This window comes from Thunnus maccoyii, chromosome 3 (genome assembly GCF_910596095.1).
Source record: "Thunnus maccoyii chromosome 3, fThuMac1.1, whole genome shotgun sequence".
NCBI classification, from domain to species: Eukaryota; Metazoa; Chordata; class Actinopteri; order Scombriformes; family Scombridae; genus Thunnus; species Thunnus maccoyii.
Genome location: NC_056535.1, coordinates 29,035,067 through 29,056,735, shown reverse-complemented (window position 1 = coordinate 29,056,735; position 21,669 = coordinate 29,035,067). Strand labels below are relative to the sequence as shown.

The window sequence follows — 21,669 nt, the reverse complement described above, 5'->3', positions numbered from 1 at the left end:
GCGGGTCTTAACTTCACCATCCTAGGAAAACATATTTGGCCGGGCGGCAGTAGCAGTCAGTCGGTCCCAGTACTTCTTGATTTCTGCTAACGGCCAGTAGTACCAGTCGGAGTACTTGTATGTTGCCGTGCCGTTGTGTGTTACTTTCTGGCCGTTGACGGGAGCTCGGTTTGTCGTCGCTGGAGTGATGGAACTGGACAAAATGGACGAGAACGACTGGAAGTATCACGGAGAGGGAAACAAGAGCCTGGTGGTGTCACACGTACAGGTGAGTCAGCGAGGCTAAACACGGAGCTAGTCCGAGGTAAAGCTGGAGGAGTTTTAAACCCAAGACACCCCAAACCTGTCCCGACACTTTTATAACGTTCAACACGCTTTCAGCTCGGTGTCTCTGCCGGTAGAAACTTTATGGTTAATCTCTTTATAAACGTGTTTTTCCCTGGCGGTTGAAAAGTCAACTGCCAGGATTTATCATCGTTGCTGTTAGCCTGTGTTTGCTTAGCTTTAGCCGGCTGGTTGGCCAACAGCTAACTTAAGAGTTCAAATTAACACATGAAAAAAGATCAATACACATGATCGACAAGGCTTAAGACACCATTAACGATTAGAAATGACATATATAATCATGTCCACTGAGGGTCACTGATCGTTTAGTCATTAAAATGCAGCAACTTCTAAGCGGCGGCTAACGTGGAGCTAATTTAGCCGTTAGCAGCTGTCCCAGGTTTTCCACCGAGCAGCTGGACGAAGTGACCCAGCGTAAGGAACACTTTTCTCGGCTGCTGCCTCACTGTACCGGCCTGTAGCCTCTGGAGCACACAGACAGTCCAGTGTGATCTGTTTAAAAGTTAACGGATACTTGTGCAGGGTGGTGCATTCACTGACATGCCCACTCCGTGTGTCACAGACTGGAAAAGTGTCATTCACGGGACTGGTCTGATCATGTTGTTATTGAGCAATATGTGAAATATTGTGAGAGTGTGACATAACATCAGCAGTGTGGAAATCAGCTCAAGAACCGCCAGGCTCTCTTGGTATTGTTGATTGTTTCCAGAGTTATTAATACATTTTTTAAGGGTAGGGTGATAATTCAGTATTTCAGTAATTCTGTATTGTTTACATTTTTTGCAGTGTATAATTTTTATTATAATAATATATTTAATTACAATCTGAATCAGAATCTGTTTAGTGTTTCTTCTGTATTCATTTAGCAGTGGTGCTCCACCACAACAAGAGATAAAGATTGTAGCCATAATGTTATCTGAAACTAAGGTGTAGTCCGGATACTTTAGAAGTACTGATTATATAGTGATAAAATATGATAAAAAATAAAAATAAAATATTTTAACACTAGAGCCTCAACTTTAAACGTAACTTAGATCAGCGACAGATACAGGAAAAAACTAGAATTATTGCCCAAAGCACCACAGCTGTATTAAAATTACAGAGGAAACACTGGTTTATTAGCCAAGTATGCAAATATTTGTGTTGGCTTTTGCTCCCATAAACGCAACAGTAGAAGACTAAAATATAACAAGAGTAAGATAATAATAATAATAATAATAATGAAATAATAAAACAGACAAAGTAGCACTAAAATTAAATTTAAAAAAAATTAAAATCTATTTACAGAATGGAATATTCATAGTTTTGAAATAGAATACAAAACTTGAAATGAAATATTTACTGTACAAAGACAATATGGACTTTGCTACGGACCAAGAAATGGTGACAAAAAGTGCAAAAATTAAATGTGACACGTGCAATAAATAATTAAATTGTGTAACAGTGAAGGTTTGATTCAATGTACAATGTTAAGTTCAGTTTGAAACGGTGGAGAAGAAGGTGGATTCTGTGTCTGCTGGTGGATTTATACTTTACTTTTATGATTCTTTTTGAAAAAAACAGAACAAACAGACTAAAGGACGACAGACAGGGTCGTCATGGGTAAAGTAAAAATACTTAACGTGGGGTGACAGACAGCAAATAAAAAGAAAATGTGTTACATTGTGGTGTCGAGGTCTGTACATGTTTTTATGTCCATGTTTGGACACAAAAACCAAAGAGGTCCTTGACTTTGACTCACACAAAGCTAAAATACTTTTGAGGAAGGTCGACGCGCCCGCTTGGTGTTAACCCGAAGTTCTGTCCACTAAACCACAGAAGGAAAAGAAATATAAAGAAATCACTTTAGACGTCAATATAATATCCAGTTGTTCCAGTATTTCTTTACATACATCAGAGGCATGTCTCAATTTTTTATTATTTTACATTTAATCAATCTGTAGATACTATAAACAATGCAGTCCACACATTACCTCACCACAAACAAACAAACACCAACAGAAAGCAAAAGCAGCACTTCAGTTATATACAATGAGCCAAAATGATGTCTTTACCAACAGTTTGTTAAACAATATTTATTGTTTTACATCAGAACATCTACTCTTTCTGACAATTTGCATTTTCTAGATACGAGATAATAAGCGACCAAAAATCATATATATTTGCTGTGACATATATATAGATATTTGATAAATAAATAAATTAAAAGTTGGAGCAGTCTTGTCTTTCCAACACAGTGAAAAACATTTTTTTGCAAAGTAAGTAATGGTGATAAGTATTCTTATATTTTTGATTGATTTTGTTTATTTGAGTGTAATGCACCTTTTCTGGTGCCAACGTGAACATTCAAGACACCAGAAAATAACCAGGACAAATCACGTACACTTCCACAAATTCAAGACATTCAGTTTACATAATAGTAATAATAATAATAATAATAATAACAATAATAATAATAATGATAGTTTGTCTTTGCACCGTTTTGTTTTTGTCTTGCCAACTTATGTTGTTGTCTTGTCTGTTTGCACTTTATGTTGTTTACCTTGTTTTGCCCTACTTAATGTTAAATGTAGCACCGCTGGACCCAGATAAACAATCAGCTGATTACACTGCAAGTTATTTCTTAAAACAAAATATAAACGAGGAAGAGAAAATACCACAGCGAGCTCTCGACCAGCGATAAGGGCTGCTGGATACAGTTAAAGATCTTTTTTGGTCAGTCTTTCCTCTGACTTTACATGGAATGATTCATATTGTTTTATGACTTTGCAAAATCTGCTGTTCAAAGTAGTGTTTATAAATATTGCAGTTGAAAATAAACACTTGTTATCTGTTTGTTTTACACACATATGGCTGAGTAATGTTTACAGTATGTGCTGATATGATCAGATTCAGTCCTGATACCAAAACTGTACTTTTTTTTGATACCCTACTCTTTTACAAATATAAAAATGTTTTTCTACAAACCCTTTTTATCAAAGAAGTATCACATGTTGTCTAAACTAAGGCTGCAACTAACAATTATTTTCATTATTATATTATTTTCTTGATTTAATTTATTATTTGTTTGATCCGTAAAACATCAGAAAACTTTGAAAAATATCCACATTGTTGCAACTCCAGTCTAAACAGAACTCTGTCTAAATAAAATACAGTCTAAAACTGTCAAAACGATCATTTAAATCAAGAATTATTTGATCAGAATCCAACGTTACATTCAGTGTCAGCGTGAACGTTCACTACGTGACAGTTTTTGCTCCTTGATGCTGCACACGGACACATTCTGATCACTATCAGAGATGTTTTGAGGTTTGAGCTCAAGATATGAGGAAAGAGTTTTTTCAGATGTCAAAGTTCACTGTGTTTATTTATCAACCATATTGTTGATACATTGTTGATATTTATCTTTAACTTTTTACACGTGGGAAAAACTGTAATCTGAAGAGCAGAACAATCCTAAACAACACTAACAATTGCAGTTTCATCGTTGTCATACTCTTCAGTTATTCTCTTTGCTATTTACAGTTTACAGTTTCTGATTTAGCTGCTTAAAACATGAACGTTTGTGGTCCTGATGTGCGCGTCGGTGGCAAACTTTGAATTCTACATTTCTAACATCGTATGTCACAGTATGACGTCATGTTGATGTGACTCCGCAGGGAGACGAGGAGATGGAAAATATATAAAATATATGTGTGTGTGTGTGTTTCCACATTTTAGGGGCGATATGGATAAAAGCTCCTGTCTGGAAAATCAATTGTGAAAGTGCTCGTGACTAAAATAACTTGACAGGATTGTATGTTTTCGGCTAATCCAGTAAATGAAATACCTGATGTATCAAAGCACTTATTGATGAAAAAAAAAAATCATGTAAAAATGTATGTAATATAACAACAAATCCAGTATAAATGGAGTTCTGTACACTTGCACAGATGATCATCTGGTTTTCTGAAAAATGCGAGTGTCTCAGTGTGTCATCATTCATCATAGTTTCTAAACTCTGTTACACCTCTATTACATAATCACACCTGTTGAGGAGGAGTGAGTGAACTGTGCTGTTATGTTTCGGGGATTAAGTGCACCAGTAAATGTTTGTAAGCTTATGTCGTCATTATTGTGCACGTCCCTGAATCACCGAGTGCATTTAGCTGCACTTCACTAACCTGCTTACTGGTGAATTTATGCTGTAATCTGATTTCTAGGGCTGCAACTAATGATTATTTTCATAAGCGATGAATTTGCTGATTATTTTCTCGATTAATCAATTAATTGTTTGGTCCATAAAATGTCAGAAAATGGTGAAAAATGTCGATCACTGTTTCCCAAAAGCCCAGAGTGACGTCCTCAAATGTCTCTGTTTTGTCTCAGCCAACAGTAAATCCAAATATATTCAGTTTACTATCAGTCAAGACTAAAGAACCCAGAAAATATTGATTTGTACTATATTGTATTATATTCATCTGAGAGGCTTGAACCAGAGAATTGACTAAAAATGATTCATTGATTATCAAAAAAGTCGCCGATTGAGTTTCTCATAATGGACTGATCGTCGCAGCTCTACTGTTTTCTTCCTTTTTTTAACTAGAAACCTCGTTTGTGTAATCAAGGTTGAGACTTAACTTCATTTGTTCTGGAGAAAACAGATTTATTTTTGTCCTTGGATACAGCTCGTGTAACCAGGTTTGTGTAATCTGCGTTCTGCATGTGGAGGACGGAAATCTGTTGTGACAGCAGAGCAGCAGAATAAAACAGACGGATACACGTAGAGATACTGCACATCCTCACACGAGATTTACGTGATTCAAACTGACAGAAACTCACACTGACATTAAGTTGCTTCTTGCAGCCTGAGTCCAGTTTGTCTCCACTTCTGAACATCTACTTGTAACATTTAGACAAGCTGTAAGGAAAAAGCAGCTTCTTGTATCAACACAGCGCTAAAATAACCCCACCCCGTCTCAAAACGAAGGTCAGGTGAGGATGTAAATCTGATTACTGATCTGTTGCATGTAAATAAGGGATTTTACCGTCAACAGTTTACTTCAGTTTGTAGAACATGTTTTAGGTGTAACCTGAGTTCTTGTGGGTATGTACACATTCACAGATAACATCTCCAGACATCCATCCTGTCAGCATCTTCTCTGCTTTATGGAGTTTCTTTACGTAAACATACCCACGTCCTGACACAAGAAGTCATTGTTGTGTGTTATAACAGTCTATATTATGTTTAAAGACATTCTGAGACACTTTCCCCAACTGATGCAAATCAATATTCGCATTGACAGCCTACTGTAGTCTTTTTTTTTTTCCCCACTGCACACTTTGCAGAATGGATCCACTGTTCCTGCTGCACTGCGGGGAAAACTGAATCACTTTAACCCACATCAGGAATATCTTGCAGATGTTCTCGAATTCACTCTGTGCAGTCGTTTTCTGCAGGTCTTCTGATCCTAACTGAGCTTCTCTCTTGTTCTCTCGCAGCTTTCCAGAGTTTTACGTCTGCTCAAATATCCGGCAGAGGACTCTGAAAACCCACCGCAGGTAAATATGAGTCTGTGTGTGTGTGTGTGTGTGAAAACCTGGTCCAAATGAGCGCTCAGTGAAAACATCTTAATCCAAACCACATGAGACAATGTGGGAATGTTTACATCTTTTTTGTAAATGTGTACTTGTTGATTATATTTTGTATTCTTTTATTTAATAAAACAAAAGGCCAGACAGCTGGACAGACACTGTGCAAGATTAAACATGATGATTTTAACCCCTGAAGTGGAGCCTCCTCCCACTAATATTAAGATTCAGGCCAAATTTCAGCCGGATCAGCTGCGACTCGATGTTCAGTGTGAGGCGGATCGATCGGACGGATTCCTGGCAGGTCAGAGATGTTAGTCAGCTGTCTGCTGTTTTGAGCAGTTCAGCAGTTTCCAACATGGCTGCTGTCAAAAGATCTGTTTTTAAACTGCAGTGAGCTTGTTTCAACAGTAGAATAGTGTTTGATGTCGTTGCTGACTTCAACCACAGACACTCGCTTCCAGTTTTCACTTCCAAACAAACTGTCCACATCTTCCAGCGGCTCCATATTCGTCTTTTTTTTTTTTTCTTCTTGCTTTCTGTACAAAGTAGAATTACTGGATTAAATTTGGCATCGTCAACAGGACAGAATCAGGGAGCTCCCACGTCACAGCAGGTCAATCCGACCGTAGAAGTCGTATGTTTTGGCCATGCAAAATGTGTCGCTGTGAGTTAACACAATGCAAAAGATTGATAAAATCATACAGTGTCTGTCCAGCTTTAGGCTTCTGCCTGTTGGACCAGAAACGCACCGTTACAGCTGAGTAAACGTTGGATTGCAAACATTTATAAGAATAACACAAACAAGATGAACAGGCCATTAAAGGATGAGGCCGGTGATTCAATATTTTTCTTGCTGTCATCAAAATCTCATGTGCAGAGCCAAACCAACAACAAAAGCCTGATACATCTGATTCCTCTGCGCCGTAGACCTCCTCCGTCGTCCAAAAACTGTTAAAAACATGTCAGCGATCCACACGGCTGCACTGCGTGACCTGTTCCTTCACCAGATGAGTTTGGTCACAGTAGTTTGTTTAGAAGCAGGCTGCTGCCACCGGAGCGTGATTCTGTTTACAGCGCTTCGCTAGCTTGTTGAGCCTCATATCACAACCTATTTTTACTACATTTTAAATACATTAAAATGAACTTAAGTGCAAAGTGAGGAGGTTGAGATAAGTAGCACAACAAGCTAGTGAAGCAGAACCGTGTCCTTGCACGCTCTTTGTCCTCTTTGCATGAGCTCCTCTCAGGAGACTGAAAACGTGATCTCACTTATCGCTGTTCTGATCACTGTTATGATCCTGAAAATGACAATCTCTCAGCTGCAGCGAGCATCCGACCACTGACTGTCATACACTCTCTGAGAAGATCATTGGCTTGAGCCTAAAAAGCTACGACTTAAAGGTCCAGATATTAAATCCCCAGTTAACATGACCCACCAGAGGCAGCAGGTTAAACAGCCCAAAGGCTTCAGAGACAATATAAACAAAATAAGTGACAACTGTGTCTTTGTCAAATCATCAGAGCAAACAACATATTTACTGAGTCTCCGCGGCTTTATTTAACTTTAAAAAACCAAATAAAACATTTGCTTTAAAACATGAGTCTTGTGACTAAACACACACTGTGTCAGGTGATACTGGTTAAACTGGTTGTATAGTCAATAACCCATCTGTCAGTAGGATAATATCTGTCAGGAGATGTGATGTAACAGCGTTCGATGTCCCAGCGAAGAGGAAATCAATCATCCTGACATGATGTCTGTCAGGCCGACTGATCCATGACCGAGAGGAGAAACCGACATCAGATAAACTGTAGACGAGGTTTAAGTCGTGGTTCGTACGTGTTAACAACGCTGCAGAAGAAACTTTCGTTCAGTGCAGCAGCTCAGGAGTCATTTAATTAAAAGCTGGATTGGTCGTCAGCGGAGCAGCAGCAGCAGATTACGTCCCGCTCAGATTACAGGCTCATCAGCTGATATCAATCTGAAATTGATTGACTTTTAATGCTGTGACAGCTAAATCTGTTATTAATGTTTTGTGATGCAGATTAAAAGGTGTTTAAAGGTTTTTCTTTTAATGCAAATATTGTTGACGTAGCAGGAAAACAGACCAGTATTTCTGATGCATTTATAACTCAAGGTCTTTTAATACTCGGGGAATTAAGTTTAATTTTTTATGGTCAAAAAGTAAAAAAGATTTAAAGGTTTTCTTTAGTTTTGAGCTCCAGAAGAAATCAATTAGGGCTGCGACTGACGATTATTTTCATTATCAATTAATCTGTTGATTCTTTTCTGGATGAATTGATTAGTTGTTTGGTCCATAAAATGGTGAAAAATCTCGATCAAGCCCTTGAATGTCTTCTTTTGTCTCGACCAACAGCCCACAACTCAAAGATATTTAGTTTACTGTAAAGAAGACGAAAGGAACCAGAAAATATTCACATTTGAGAAGCTGGAATTGGAGAATTTGGACTTTTTTTCTTAAAAAAATAACTATCAATTGATTATCTGAGTAATTCAGTACTTGGCAACTAATCGTTTAGTTGCCAACTTAACTTGCAGCTCTAAAATCTATTTAAACCAATGTAAGTGGTTTAAACAACCTGACCAAACTGAAACCAGGGCAAGCTAACCCTGGCTTTTCTCACAAAGATGGTTGCCACGGTAACTGTCGGCATATACCAAGTGCGGTTTTCGTTCAGGCTTGTAGATCAAATCATGTGAGAGAACAACGACCTCCTCATCAATCAGCTGCCCTTAAGATTTCAGTCCTGGTTGGTTTCACCTGTGCTACTGGTTGAACTTACTGGTTCCATATGAAGTGTGTTTTACTACTACTGGTCCCAGAGATGCGTTCAAATCACACAGTTGGTTCGTTGTTATAAACCTCGTCTCTTTCATGTGTCGGAGCTCCAGCCTGATTGGAAACCTTGAGCCTGATATAATTGGATTTAATGTCCATTTTATTTCAGTATTCAGTGTGACGTCGTGTTCATGCAGCGCTGCGTCCATCGCATGCACAGCTGTTGCATCATGGACATTTCTTCTGTTGCGGTTTTTCCCCAGAAGAGGATGTAGCCTGTTTTTAACCTGTGTGTATGTTTGTGTTTGTGTGTGTGTTTACCTGCCCGTCTGTGTGCCCGTCCTCCAGACTGCAGAACAGGCCTTCAGGCAGATCCAGAACATTGTTGACTTCAGCTCCAACGTAATGAGCAGCCTGCTGGGAGAGAAGTTCATCCACAGCGGGGTACGACACTGTCGCCTTCACACTGTTTACTGTCATTACTGACACTTTTTTTTTTACATCTTCTGCTTTATTATTTATATTCCTTTCTTAGGTTTATCTTAGAAAACAATAAGCCGAAACAAACAAGACAAGTAATAAACAGAACAACACAAATGTCAGAGACTAATCACACATTAAGTCAACATTAGACAACATTATTCATTAATACTGCCAAAGAAATCTGAGAAATTAATCATAAATTACAACAAAAAACACCAGTTTCATCACATTCACTCCCCGGATCTGCACGTCTTCTACTGTACCTCGATTACTTCTGACTGAATGACACGTTCAGTGTGTGTTGGGCGTTAAATGAGTGTTTTCCAGGTGGAGTTTCTATTCCTGAAACATCTGGAAATCCTTTACAGTTTAATGGTAGAAACTATTTCCGATAACCAGGAAGGAGAAGATGATCACTTGTTCATGAGTTATTACTGTTTTTACTTCCACCAGCTGTGTTCAGTCACAGATAAACATCGCGTGAGTTCAGAGGAGCAAAGTAAACAAACACACGATGATGCTGAGTTTATAGATTTTAGAGCATCAATCAAAGATCTTCCACCAGTAACTGTAAAGCAGAGAATCAAACTGGTGTAAGAGTTTTGATGGAGTAATTTTACCTCCACGGTCAAAAAACCTGAGGGTGTTAGGTTGCACTTTCTAAAATAGCTGATTAGTTTAATGTGAATCTTTATTTGAATATATATTTATATATATATAATCCCATATCTGATATCTGAACTGTTTTCTAGCAGGCAAAAGTTGACAAAAACAGTGAGTTACAGTGTTGAAGTCTGGAGGGTTTCAGCACATGAACAACATTCTCTGGGTCAGATGGTGTCTAATTTTAGACTTTATTTTAAGCTGGAGGCTAAACTTAACAATGAATTTATCTGTCCTGTTAAAATTTAGAATACTGTCAAAAATCACAGCTCGCTCCTTTCATGCGTTCTGATGTCTGCAGACTTGTAACGGCTTGTAGCTTAATTATTGTAACTTAATATTTGGTTCTAAATGATGATTATAATCGTTAGTTTCTGTAAACAGCAGGATGATATTTGTTTATTGCAGCTGTTGGTTACAGCCGTTGGTTTTATTCATTATCGCTCCCTTAATGAGTGAATGATGATAAACTTGTTTTACATACAGCAGATAATAAACCAAGACTCTGCAGCAACAGCAGAGACAGAAATATAAACATGAACTGCTCAAAAACTGAACTAAAGTGACTGATAACATTTTCTCTTCAGGAAGTGGTCAAACTGCCGCTGGAGTTTGTGCGACAGCTGTCAATAAAAGTTCAACATCAAAGACCTGGTAAGACTAAAATGTTTATTAATCATTAACGTGGGAAGCATTTGTTGTTGAAATCTGTTGAAGGAAGTTTGACATTTTGGGAAATTCACTTATCTGCTTTCTAACCAGAAGTTAGATGAGAAGATTAAAACCTCCGTCATGTTTGTAAACATGAAGCTACGTAGCTTAGCACAAAGACTGGAAACAGCTGTCTAAAAGTAACAAAATAAACCTCTGATGCTCACTAATTAACATGTTATATCTCACACAATGTATGATATGTATGTAAAATGTATTATGTTTTATTTTGACGGGGTAGATATGAAGTGTGGTATTATTTTTCCTCAACAAATCTCAGCAGAAAGTTGTACTTCCCAAAATGAAGCAGAATATTTAAAACACAGTTGACTTGTTTAGAGCTTTTCTTTTTCCTGCTTTTTAAATTTATATGAAGTTGGGAAACAACAAACTGAAGCGACACCACCTGGTCAGGAGGTGGATGTTTGTCACAGCAGGTTTTAGCTTCATTCCAGCTGGTTTCAACTGTCTTCATGTAATTAAAACTAATTAATGGTGAATCCCAATTTCACAGTCTAGCCTTCGTGTGACTCCATCAACACTGATTCCATTAAAACTGACTTAATAAATGTCTTTTTTCTTCAGCAAACCTGAGAACAGATAATCAGTTAGTATATTTTTGTTGCTGGATTCAGGAAACATGAGCAGCATGTGAAATGTGAAGTTTACTGAAAGATTATTTTGGGCTGCAAGTCAAAGTTTACGTCAGAAGACAAAATAAACCGAGTAATGAAAATAAGTAAATGAATTAAAATACTTTGCAAGCAATTTTGCAAACACAAATACACACAGATATTCCAAAAATAACAAAAAAGTAGAAGTACACTTAACGGCAGTGGCCAGTCTGCAGCCGGCAGGAAATATCCAACATCACAAAGGCACATTCTGTTAAAAAGTTATCAATAATCAATATCTATACAGTAAACTGACCATCTTTTATTAATATTAAGGCATTTAAGTTTACTTAACATACTGAAAATGTTGTGTTTGTGTGTTTCAGCCTGGCGCTGTGATAAAGTGATGGACATCTACAGCGGCTGTGCTCTCTGTCTGCCCAACCTGACATCTCCAGTCCTCCACCAGCCAACACACACTCCTCCACTTTGCATCGAGATTAAGGTACACACACATGCATGCACACACACACACACACACACACACACACACACCTTAAACAAGACAAGGTCAAAACCTAGTATACAGCTGGTCTGTGTGAAACTGTGTATTAAATGTTAATCTGCAATTTTCTGTAGTGGTCCCAGTAATATTTGCTGGTAAAGTGTACTGAAGTAGCATCACATGACATGGTTAAACTACGTTTGAGTAAAAAAAAAAAAGGTTATAATTTCAGGTGCAAGAATAAAACTTTCCACTTCTACCTTTGGGATGTTTGATTTGAAAGAGAACTTATTTTAATTCTAATTATTCTTGTGTTCTTAACCTGCAATTAAGACAAGACATACTGAAAACCACAACAAGAGAACAAACACAAATACAGAAAGAAAAACAAACAAACAAACAAAAATCAGCAGTAATCACAGACTGGTGAATTTACAATAAGTATGGTTACCCCCATACTCATTACTCTTGACCATTCCTCTTTCAGGTGTATTGCTATCGGTGACCAGTCTCTTATAAACTCCTCAAAAGTTCCTCTTAACACATATGATAGTTTTTCCAAGTGGACAGAAGTTTTCATACCATGTTAGAATATCAGGGGGCTCTTCATCCAGCTGTTTTTGTATATATATATATATATTTATATATATATATATATATATATATATAAACATAAACAAATTCTAATTATCTGTTAACTCCCCTTGCTTTCATCTGTTTCACTCTGCATGTGATCTGAGTGTTTTGTCAGATTGTTATTTAGGTGCATTAACTGTGTGTTCTCCATCACGTCTCTTTTCTGCCTCTTTCCCGGTCGATGGTCATGGAGGCTGCGGTGGAAATTGTGAATGAAAGTTTTGACAGCATTTTGGGTGCAAATTCATGAGGCTTATCTCCACCTGGTTACCACGGTTACAGTCAAATCAAGCGCACCAGAGCAGCTGACCCACACTAAATATTAACAGCCTTCACGAGTCGCGTGTTTTACTTGCAAGACTCGTGTTTTAATGCTGCTGTTCATTGTTCGCTTGTGATGTGAAAACGTCAGAGAAAAAAAAGTTTGCATCCTGCTATTAGTTCAGTTATAAAATCCAAACGCACCCGTGGGGCGTCTCTCCTGTCGGCTGCTGACAGCGATGTCAGCCAGAGAGTAGAGGAGGAGACGTAGAGACGCTGTTATGTGTCTGTTTACCGTCTTCACTGCATCTAACACAGAGCTGAGAGCGTCAGAGCTCAGAGCTGAAAACACGGTCGCTCTGTGTCGCGTTGTAGTCCTCTGCTTCCTTCATCTTGAAAGAGCAACAGCCAATGAGGAAACTCCAACACTCAGCCAGCCGACCAATGGTGAAACTTCATCACTCACTCACAGACAACCATGCTTATAGGGCTGGTCTCAATCGTCACTTATGACCCACTAGAAGTGTGTGGCGGTGTGTTTATCTGCAGTGACTCTGCTCTCTGCCTGTATTTTCTTATTATTCTGCTTTGTTCGGGACGTTTCTGGGTGTCAGCCTTCGGGCAGTGGGTGTGTAACCCTGTAGCGCACAGGATATGAGGTCGGGAATCACAACATAGCAACCAGGTTACATCACTCTCTCCGTCTCTCTGCTCTGCTCTCTGTCTGTGTCTGATTGACCGAGGGCGGGGCTGAATTACACACACACACACACACACACACACACACAGAGCAGAGAGGCCACAGTGGACAAAATCTGGCAGTGCAGCACCTTCCTGCAGGGTTGTGCGGAGGTGTGGGTTTGTCATGATTATCTTGGCCAAAATAGTTGTGATCAATGATATTGATGATATCCTGATAATCATCAAAATATCCTTAAATCTCTTAAAAACACGCTGGAGTCACTTTAACTTACATTTTGTTAAGAAACAAATATTTTTTTGCATCATAGGACACAGACTCAGTCTCTCGCCAACACCCAGCAGGTGATCACAATGAGAGAAATTCATTAATAAAAAAGAATCTACTTATCAACCTGATATCCAAGCATTCACATTCTCAGCCGTCAGCCATGGTGACGAATGACTGGAAAGATACAGACTCCCCCTTGTTGCAAATGGCAGTTTAGAATAAAACAGGAAATCTATACGTCAGTGAGCTAGACAGCTTTTTCTAGTCACTCGTGAGGATATTCACAATTATCCTAATAATGGAAATTCACCACAATTTAAATTATCTTGAGTGTTTTTATCCCGATATAAGAGAAAATCTTATATCCTTCCATTTCAGCTCTAGACGTGTTTATTAATGTATTCGTCGACATATATAACTCCTCCTGTGGACACACATAAGTGGAGGCTGGTGTATAAACAGATAGTGAAAGATAATGAATGACAACGTAGTAAAACACAGTTGTAATAATATAAAATGTCTTCATAAGAGACGTTATAATCGTTGACAAACGCTGTACATTAATAAACTTAGATTGTACTTATGTCTCCTTGCAGCTACATTATAGTTTTAGTCTCACCCAACAAACTAAGCTGAACAACAAACTGCATAAGTGTGACTGTGAAAGTGTGTGTGTGTGTGTGTTACTTACCTGCTGTTTCATGTTTTGTGTTTCAGCCTAAATGTGGCTTCCTGCCGTCCTCGAAACACGTCAGCAAAGACATCAAGACCAAAGTGTGCCGCTTCTGCATGCACCAACACTACAAGGTAACTGCAACCCCTGTAGACATCTAACCACAACACATCTACTGTACTTCACAAACATAACTATATTATTCTCTCTGTCTCTCTGCAGGTGGCCAATGGAAAGTGGAAGAGACGCAGTTTGTACTGTCCTCTAGATCTGTTCTCAGGGTGAGATTAATGCAGCTACTATTACTATCAGTCATAAAGTGGGACATAAATCAGGGTTTTACCTGGATTTTTTCGAGACAAAGGTGTAAAAGGTTGGAGAAGGTGTGTGGTGCAGCGTACACAGTTTGTATGCACACCTGTGGAGTGTTGTGTGCTTAAATAAAAAAAAAAATCATGATTTGACAGATGAAAGTGTCCATAAGGATTTAAATTTTATACCAAGATGGAACAAAAAGATGAAGAATAAAGGTTGTGACAAATGATGGTGTTGATTTTGTAGGCCCGGGATGATATGCTTATCTCCCGATTTGATACTATCACAATACTTGCCGAATCGATTCTCCATTGAAGGAATAGAAAAGGGGGCTTTATTTTCAGTCTCTTGCTCCAGTATACAGTGTTCTAAACCATTCACTGGTGTCTTAATTCCACTGAAATATATTATGAAACAGAACTGGCAGATAAGATAAAAGGTCCGCAGCCTTTTTATTTTAAAACGTTAACTGCAATAATTAATTAATGAGTTAATTTGAAAGCCTCATAGAGTCTCCTGAATAACAAACTTAGGGGGAGGCAGAGTGCTCTGCTGTGTTATTAACGTCATGTCTCCAGCAGTGGAGAGCAGCCTCTCTGCTGCACCGTTAGCTCCGGGGAAAGACATCGTTGTCCAAGACGCTGAGCGGCCGCAGGGTCTTTGAGGTGAAACAGACAGAGCACCGAGTTATTCTCTTCACCTCAGAGATGATTTAAGTTATTTGATGTTGCAGCGTGTGTGTTAATCAACTGCAGTCAAACCGGATTTTATATATTATGAGTACAGTGATGAGTAAAATGTGCAGGTGTTTGATTTCTTACTGTTCTGCAGCTGAACGTGATCTCTGGTTTCTCTCCTGTTGTTCAGGAACAGACAGAGAATGCACTTTGCCGTCAGACACCTGATAGAAGAACCTCAGAACAACTTCAAAATCTTCAAGGTGAGATAAAAAGTCTAAAGGCGCCTTAAACCGCAAGAATCTAAACTCTATTTAGAACCAAAACTGTGATATTTATTCTGAAAAACTCACCCTTCAATGCTTCAAATCTATTGATTTAAACATAAAGACATCAGAAATTCAATATTAGATCCTTTGTCATTTGGGGATGATGATATGATTTATGTCATAATCATGATGCTGACATTGTGTGTGTGTGTGTGTGTGTGTGTCAGGGTGGTCAGTGTATATACAGCAGTAAGGAGGGCAGCGACGACTCGTTGGACCTGAACTCTCTGTTGCATCATCTCAGACCGTACTTCATGTACGGAAACAACAGAATCAACAGTCACATGACCAGCAAAGCTGTCCTGAACGACTTCATCCAGGTAAACCTGCACAGACACTCAGCTGTATAAATACGTGTGTCTATGAACATCAGCAGAGTTAAAAGATATTTATGAGACTCAGTGAAGCTCGGTGACGAACTGAAAACTTAAAAAATGAAAAGATGAAGAGTCACCAGCTGATCAAATTCTGCTCATGTCAAAGTTAGAAGTAAAAGTGCTCAATTTATTTTGATGTAAATGTTTGATGGTAAGTAACAAGAAATATCAGTTTGTAGTTTGTAACAACCTCCGCAATCTGCCTTCAAACCTCACATTGAAACCCTCTGCCGGCAGGTCCTGGTAAACGCCCTGCTGAGTGGCGGTGGCGGCGGAGGCGGCGTGACGGACAGACGAGGAGAAGGGCGGAGCTTCTGTGAAGCGAGTCTATTCAACAAAGAGAGGATTCGCCACGGTCAGAACGGTTCTTTCTTTCTGTCTGTCCAGTCTGGTTTCACTGGTCCTTTAATGGTCCTTCCAGATCAGTATTTTAATTAGATATTTTTTCTCCTGCTTCCTTTTCTCTCTCTTCTCACACACACACACACACACACACACACACACACACACAGGCAAACTGAAACACACTCATTCAAATAAATCAACATGTGCAAACAAATAAAACACCAAATGTTTTATTTCAGCTCTATTTCCACATAACCCTTAAATTACCCCATAAATCACATCTCTCATGATTTGGTTCAGTGCTTTAATAAAAAAAAAAGTAAAAATAATTAAACACAAGTCAGAGCTGGTGTTGTATACTACATGGATGGTTGTCACGCTGTTGACTTGTGTTTTTTTTGGTGTGAGTTGAATCAGTGGAACAGATCTGCTGTCCGTCTCCGTCCTCTCTCGCTGCCTCCTTCAGAAATGTTTGTGGTTTGAAAGAAACATTTGTCTTTTCAGCGCAAACACTTCGCTCATAACATCTGAATCTGATTATGTAGATGTGTGAAACTGAAATGCTGACTCGCATGATTGTGCATGTTTTTTGATGCTGAACGAGACATTAAACACGGTTCCTGATTTAACTGTTTAAAGTAAAAGTTTTATAAACCAGAAAACTTATCAGAAAGATAACCACCCTGCTCCGTCTGTGTGTGTCTGCAGGCTCTCAGGGTTTACCCAGCGACAGTGTTTTATTCAGGATCCTTCAGACTCAAATGTTGGACACTTTGGACATCGAAGGACTTCATCCTCTGTACCGCAGAGTGGAGCAACACCTGCAGGATTTCCCCAAGGAGAGGTAGTACTGAGTTAACGAGAAGAAAACTGTGTCCGTGTACATTAATCTCTTCTGTCTGGTGTCTGACGTCATTTACTGTCTTTGTCAGAACTCGTCTTCAGATAGAGGGTCCGTACAACGAGGCCTTCCTGGAGAAGCTGCAGAAATGTCCGACGGAGGATGACGGCTCCGTGGAGTACGCTGTCAGCAAGGTCAGACTGGTTCAAACTTCCCCAGTTGTCCCAGTCACATTAAGTCAGGCTCTTTGTTTGATTGTTCAGGTTTCCTGCTGTAACATTTCTCCCCCAGTGTCTGTCGGAGCATTTTAACACAAGTTAAAGGGGCCATATTCTGCTTTTTGTGATTTTCTCTTATTTATATACTGTTAAAATGTCGGATATTTATCTTAAACATGGTCAATGTTCCAAAACTTGAGGTTAACGAATGTAGAAATGCTTCCTGCAAGTCAAAAAGTCTCAAAAAAAAGAAGAAAATACAAACCATTCTCTAGTTTCAGCCTCTCAAACGCAAAGATTTATTTGCTTCTTTGTCTACATCATTGAACACTGAATATTTTTGTGTTTTGGACTGCTGATGTCATCTTGGGCTCTGGGAAGCTGTGATTAGGATTAGATAACATTGCATAGACTAAACGATTAACTGAAAAAATAATCAGATTAATCAGTAATGAATTGTTAGTTTACATGTCTAAAGATAGCAGCGTGTCTAACTGCTGTTTGTTTTGACTTCAGGTCCATCAGTACCGCGTCGCCATGACAGCCAAGGACTGCTCCATCATGGTCGCCCTGGTGCCCAGCAGTGAGGAAGAGGAGGATGATGAAGAGTAAGTTTTTGATACCGGAATTAATTACTCGGAAGAGTCTCAGTAACGCACAGTACATGAAACCAAAAAAAACTTTGTTCCATTTTAACTTTCAGTCTGTAGTTAATTGAATGACAAACACATTTTCACTCAGCTGACAAAACCGATGTTTACGTTCAGTGTTTATCACCAAAATGCATTTTAGCCCAATGAATGTGTTGAATACAAGTCATGCAAAAACATTTGTTGAGTTGATTTTTGGAAGAATTTGAGACTTTCATTGTTAACATCCATGTTTGCTTGGTAGTAGTAGTAATAGTAGTAGTAAGGCTGCAATCTTAAAAACGTTTCTTCACAGTGTTACAAGTGGTCAAAAAAAAAAAAAGTAATATGGAGAAATGTTGTGTTAGTGTGCTGCACATTCGCCAGCGGTCCATTATTTGTTGAAGTTTACAGTCCAGTATCATGGTACTGGTCCCCAGTCACAGGGATTAAAAGTTTGCCAAACTGCTAACACTACTAGTCAGTAATTATTGGTAATTGATTAATTATTTTGGGTCATTTCTCATGAACAACACACAAAACATTTGAAGACCTTCCCAGAACTCTGGAAAACTATGATGGATTATTTTTTTTATAGACTGAATGTTTAACTTTGAGCTTTTTAGTCTGAAAACAAATCTTTAGATTAAACAATATAGAAAATAATTGTCGGCTGCAGCTTCAGTTTGTCCGACGTTTGAGGTTAACTTCCTGGTTTTCCTTTATAAACTGATGATGAGGAACATCTGAACTTTTGGTCTCTGTGAGGACAAACTGTCTTTAAGTGAGGAAGGGTTCAGTCCCCCTCTGTGGGGCCTTTGGAGGATGCTGAACCGGGACACAGTCGGTGAGAACAGCCTGTACTGGGTTTATAGTTGAGTGTGTAGTTCTTAATGATGTCCACCAGGTGGCGCCAGACATCAGCTCAGCATGTTTAAACTTCTGACTCCTTTCTGTTCACTAATCCTCCTCCTCCTGTCTCTACAGTCAGAGGCGGTTCAGGGACTTCCTCTCCTCCAGACCTCCCGCTTTCTCCTACTCCGTCTCCATCTTGGATCTGGACCCAAAGCCGTTCGACAGCATCCCTCGCCAGCTGCGCCTGGACCAGAAGATCGTCTCCTGCTACCTGAGGACTGGTGGTGCCTTGCCAAAAGGCTCTCTGCCGCCGCTCCCGGGCATCTTCGCAGCTGCAGAGAGAGAGGACTGCACCCTGCTCTTCCACCCCGTGTGAACGCCCAGTCAGAGCCGGGCGGCCCTGATTCCTGGAGACGAGCAGTAACTGACGCCACGCTGATGCCTCAAACGGAGAGGAGAGACGCCATGTCGATGCCGGAGGTCTAGAATCATTTCAGAGCAGTTTATCTGAGACTTCGCTGCAGCACTTTCTCCTCACTCAGCTCACGTCGGCATGTATCGGCTCTGGCTGCTGCTCAGCAAGAATAAAATCTCCAGGAAGTTGTCACTAAATCACCAGACGTTAACACGGCTTCCAGATATTTCTGTTACTGATTCTAGAGCTTTTGTGTCGTCATGGCGACCGACTTCACGCTCCTGTCAGTAGGTGAATCCCAACATCTCCGCCCTGTTCTGTCATGACTCATATATTTATTAGAAAACTCGCAGGGAGCTTTGTTCTTCCCCTTTGGCGGCCAGAGTTTGGATTCACTTCCTGACAGGATTGCTGTGGTTGTCTTGGCAACGATCTCTGACTCTTCTCATTCTCCGTGGCAACGCTGCTGACAGCGAAGCGCTGATGAAGAAAGGAAAAAGACAGGTGAATGGAGGTGTTGACGAGAAAAGCAGGTCGTTGTGATTTCCTGAATGTAGGCGGGGCAGAACCAGAATGTCCAGGTTGTACTGTGTCCTCTGAGGCGTCACCGTGGTAACGGAAGCACTGGTTACCATAGCTACAGCCACAGAGGAGGCTGATCTGATCGGTCTGCGTGAGTCTGGATGGAGGAGACGTTGGAGAGTTTCATTTGATGTCAGAGGTTTCAAGCAAACATTTTGATTCTGGAGTGAGTTTAAGTTCTCTGCCGGAGTCCGCGGAGGTTTTTCAGTCCAACTCATAAACATTTATTTAACGAGACGAAGCGATGCCGTGTTTGGTTGTACGAAAACCTCCACGAACCAGGTGGAGAGCCAGAGCCAGATCCAAAATGACTGCGAGGAACACTTTACCTCCTTGCTTTTGTTTTGTTTTCCTTTTTCTTTTTTTTTCCCTTTTGGACCTCCCTCCTGTCGGTGGCAGCGTGTTCACAAGTAGAAATGTTTCTCACAAATCGCCTCATCGGGCGTTTGTGCTGAGATGTCGAAGGTCAAATATGTGTGATTTTATTTTTCATTTATCAGGGGGGAGTTTTAAGTGTTGTTAAAGGGTCAGTTCACCCAAATTATTTAATAATAATAATAATTTAAAAGTTCAACAGCAACATCTCTTCACGGGAAAAGTGTCCCTGTGAAAGAATCCTCCACAGAAAACACTGGAGACTGTTTTCATAGGAAGTAAATCTTCATTAGAGAATGATTTCTTTTTCCACATAAAAACTAAATTACATTCACCTCTCGTGTTAGAGTGGAGGCACAGTTCTCAGAAATCCTCCAAACCTGCAAAAATAAAACCAAAACTATCTGCACAGACATCACTAGCGGCCACTTTATTAGGTACACTTGTACAATCTAATACAATCAGCTCTGTTATGAATTCTCTCATAAAGCACATAATATATTTATTTGTTGACACTGTCTCAGAGGTAATTATACTGAAAGGTGTTTAGTGACGCTTCAATATAATATAAATACTGTTTATATAATAATAAACCGCTTAATACTGTGCTGACAGTGTCATAAGCTTCGTAAAGGTAGCGTTTGTGTCAGAGCTGTTGGATTGTATACCGTTATGCAGCTGTACCTGATACTGAGGATATATAGAGTGAATATATGTTTGTATTTTGGGTAAACTGACCCTTTAAAGTTCAGCTTGGGCTTCGGACCAAGCAGCAAAATGTTTCAGTTTGTTCTGTTAGAGGTTGAAGAAAAAGCTGCATTTCAGTAGTTATCTAACATTCCCTTGTTGACTAACCAGGTGATTCGTAGCTTTGTGAAGGTACGGTTACGTTACACTCTGGTCGTGTGAGTGTTTGATCGTCTCCCGTTCACAACTGAAGCCCAAAAAACTCAAATTCAAGCACAACTTTGGTGTGAAGTCTGAGTTCACACAGTCGGCCAATAGAAAGACTCGATGCGCCACGTCATCATTCTAGCGACGTGTCATCACGCTCAGACTGGGAACTGCAGCGTCAGTTTCATTTACAGTCTGATCGCTCTGATCAATATTTATTTATCTCTTACATTGGAACAGTGTCGGGCTGAGTTCGGGGCGATTTTCACTGACCAGACGACTAACGTGTCCGTACGCTTGCAGAGGATTTTTAAAGAGAAGCGGGGGAAGTTATAACAGAGTTGAAATGACTAACAGAACAGGGACACCTCCTGTCTCCTCATTAGAGGTCAGAGGTCAGCGTGTCCAGTTTGCTTTAGATCAGTCTGATCCACCAGAGCAAAGGCTGCTGGGTAACAGCGGTCCTCTTTGGACAGGCTGAGCTTCACGCTGCTGCTCCGCTGGTTTTTGTGCCATAAGTGGCTTGTTGTGTGTTTTGTAGTGTGTGTTTGTCCACGTGCCTAAATGTTCTGGTAGGACTG

The 21,669-nt window shown here is 39.7% G+C and overlaps 1 protein-coding gene across 1 annotated transcript; it reads left to right on the top strand.

Annotated features, from left to right (window-relative positions):
* ippk (inositol 1,3,4,5,6-pentakisphosphate 2-kinase) lies at positions 1 to 21,582 on the top strand. Its single transcript, XM_042406362.1, has 14 exons — positions 1 to 268; positions 5,827 to 5,886; positions 9,069 to 9,164; positions 10,454 to 10,520; positions 11,578 to 11,696; positions 14,281 to 14,370; positions 14,459 to 14,517; positions 15,419 to 15,491; positions 15,725 to 15,877; positions 16,172 to 16,289; positions 16,988 to 17,123; positions 17,212 to 17,314; positions 17,855 to 17,946; positions 18,955 to 21,582. The coding sequence occupies exons 1-14, from the start codon at positions 188 to 190 to the stop codon at positions 19,196 to 19,198; spliced, it is 1,491 nt and encodes a 496-aa protein (XP_042262296.1). The 5' UTR covers positions 1 to 187; the 3' UTR covers positions 19,199 to 21,582.
* Positions 21,583 to 21,669: the final 87 nt, after the last annotated feature.

Bases quoted from the DNA above. Each gene is read 5' to 3' on its own strand.
- ippk (XM_042406362.1), top strand. From the start codon at position 188: ATGGAACTGGACAAAATGGACGAGAACGACTGGAAGTATCACGGAGAG. The intron at 17,124-17,211 runs GTAGTACTGAGT...TGTCTTTGTCAG, and splicing joins CAGGATTTCCCCAAGGAGAG to AACTCGTCTTCAGATAGAGG. The intron at 17,947-18,954 runs GTAAGTTTTTGA...CTGTCTCTACAG, and splicing joins GAAGAGGAGGATGATGAAGA to TCAGAGGCGGTTCAGGGACT.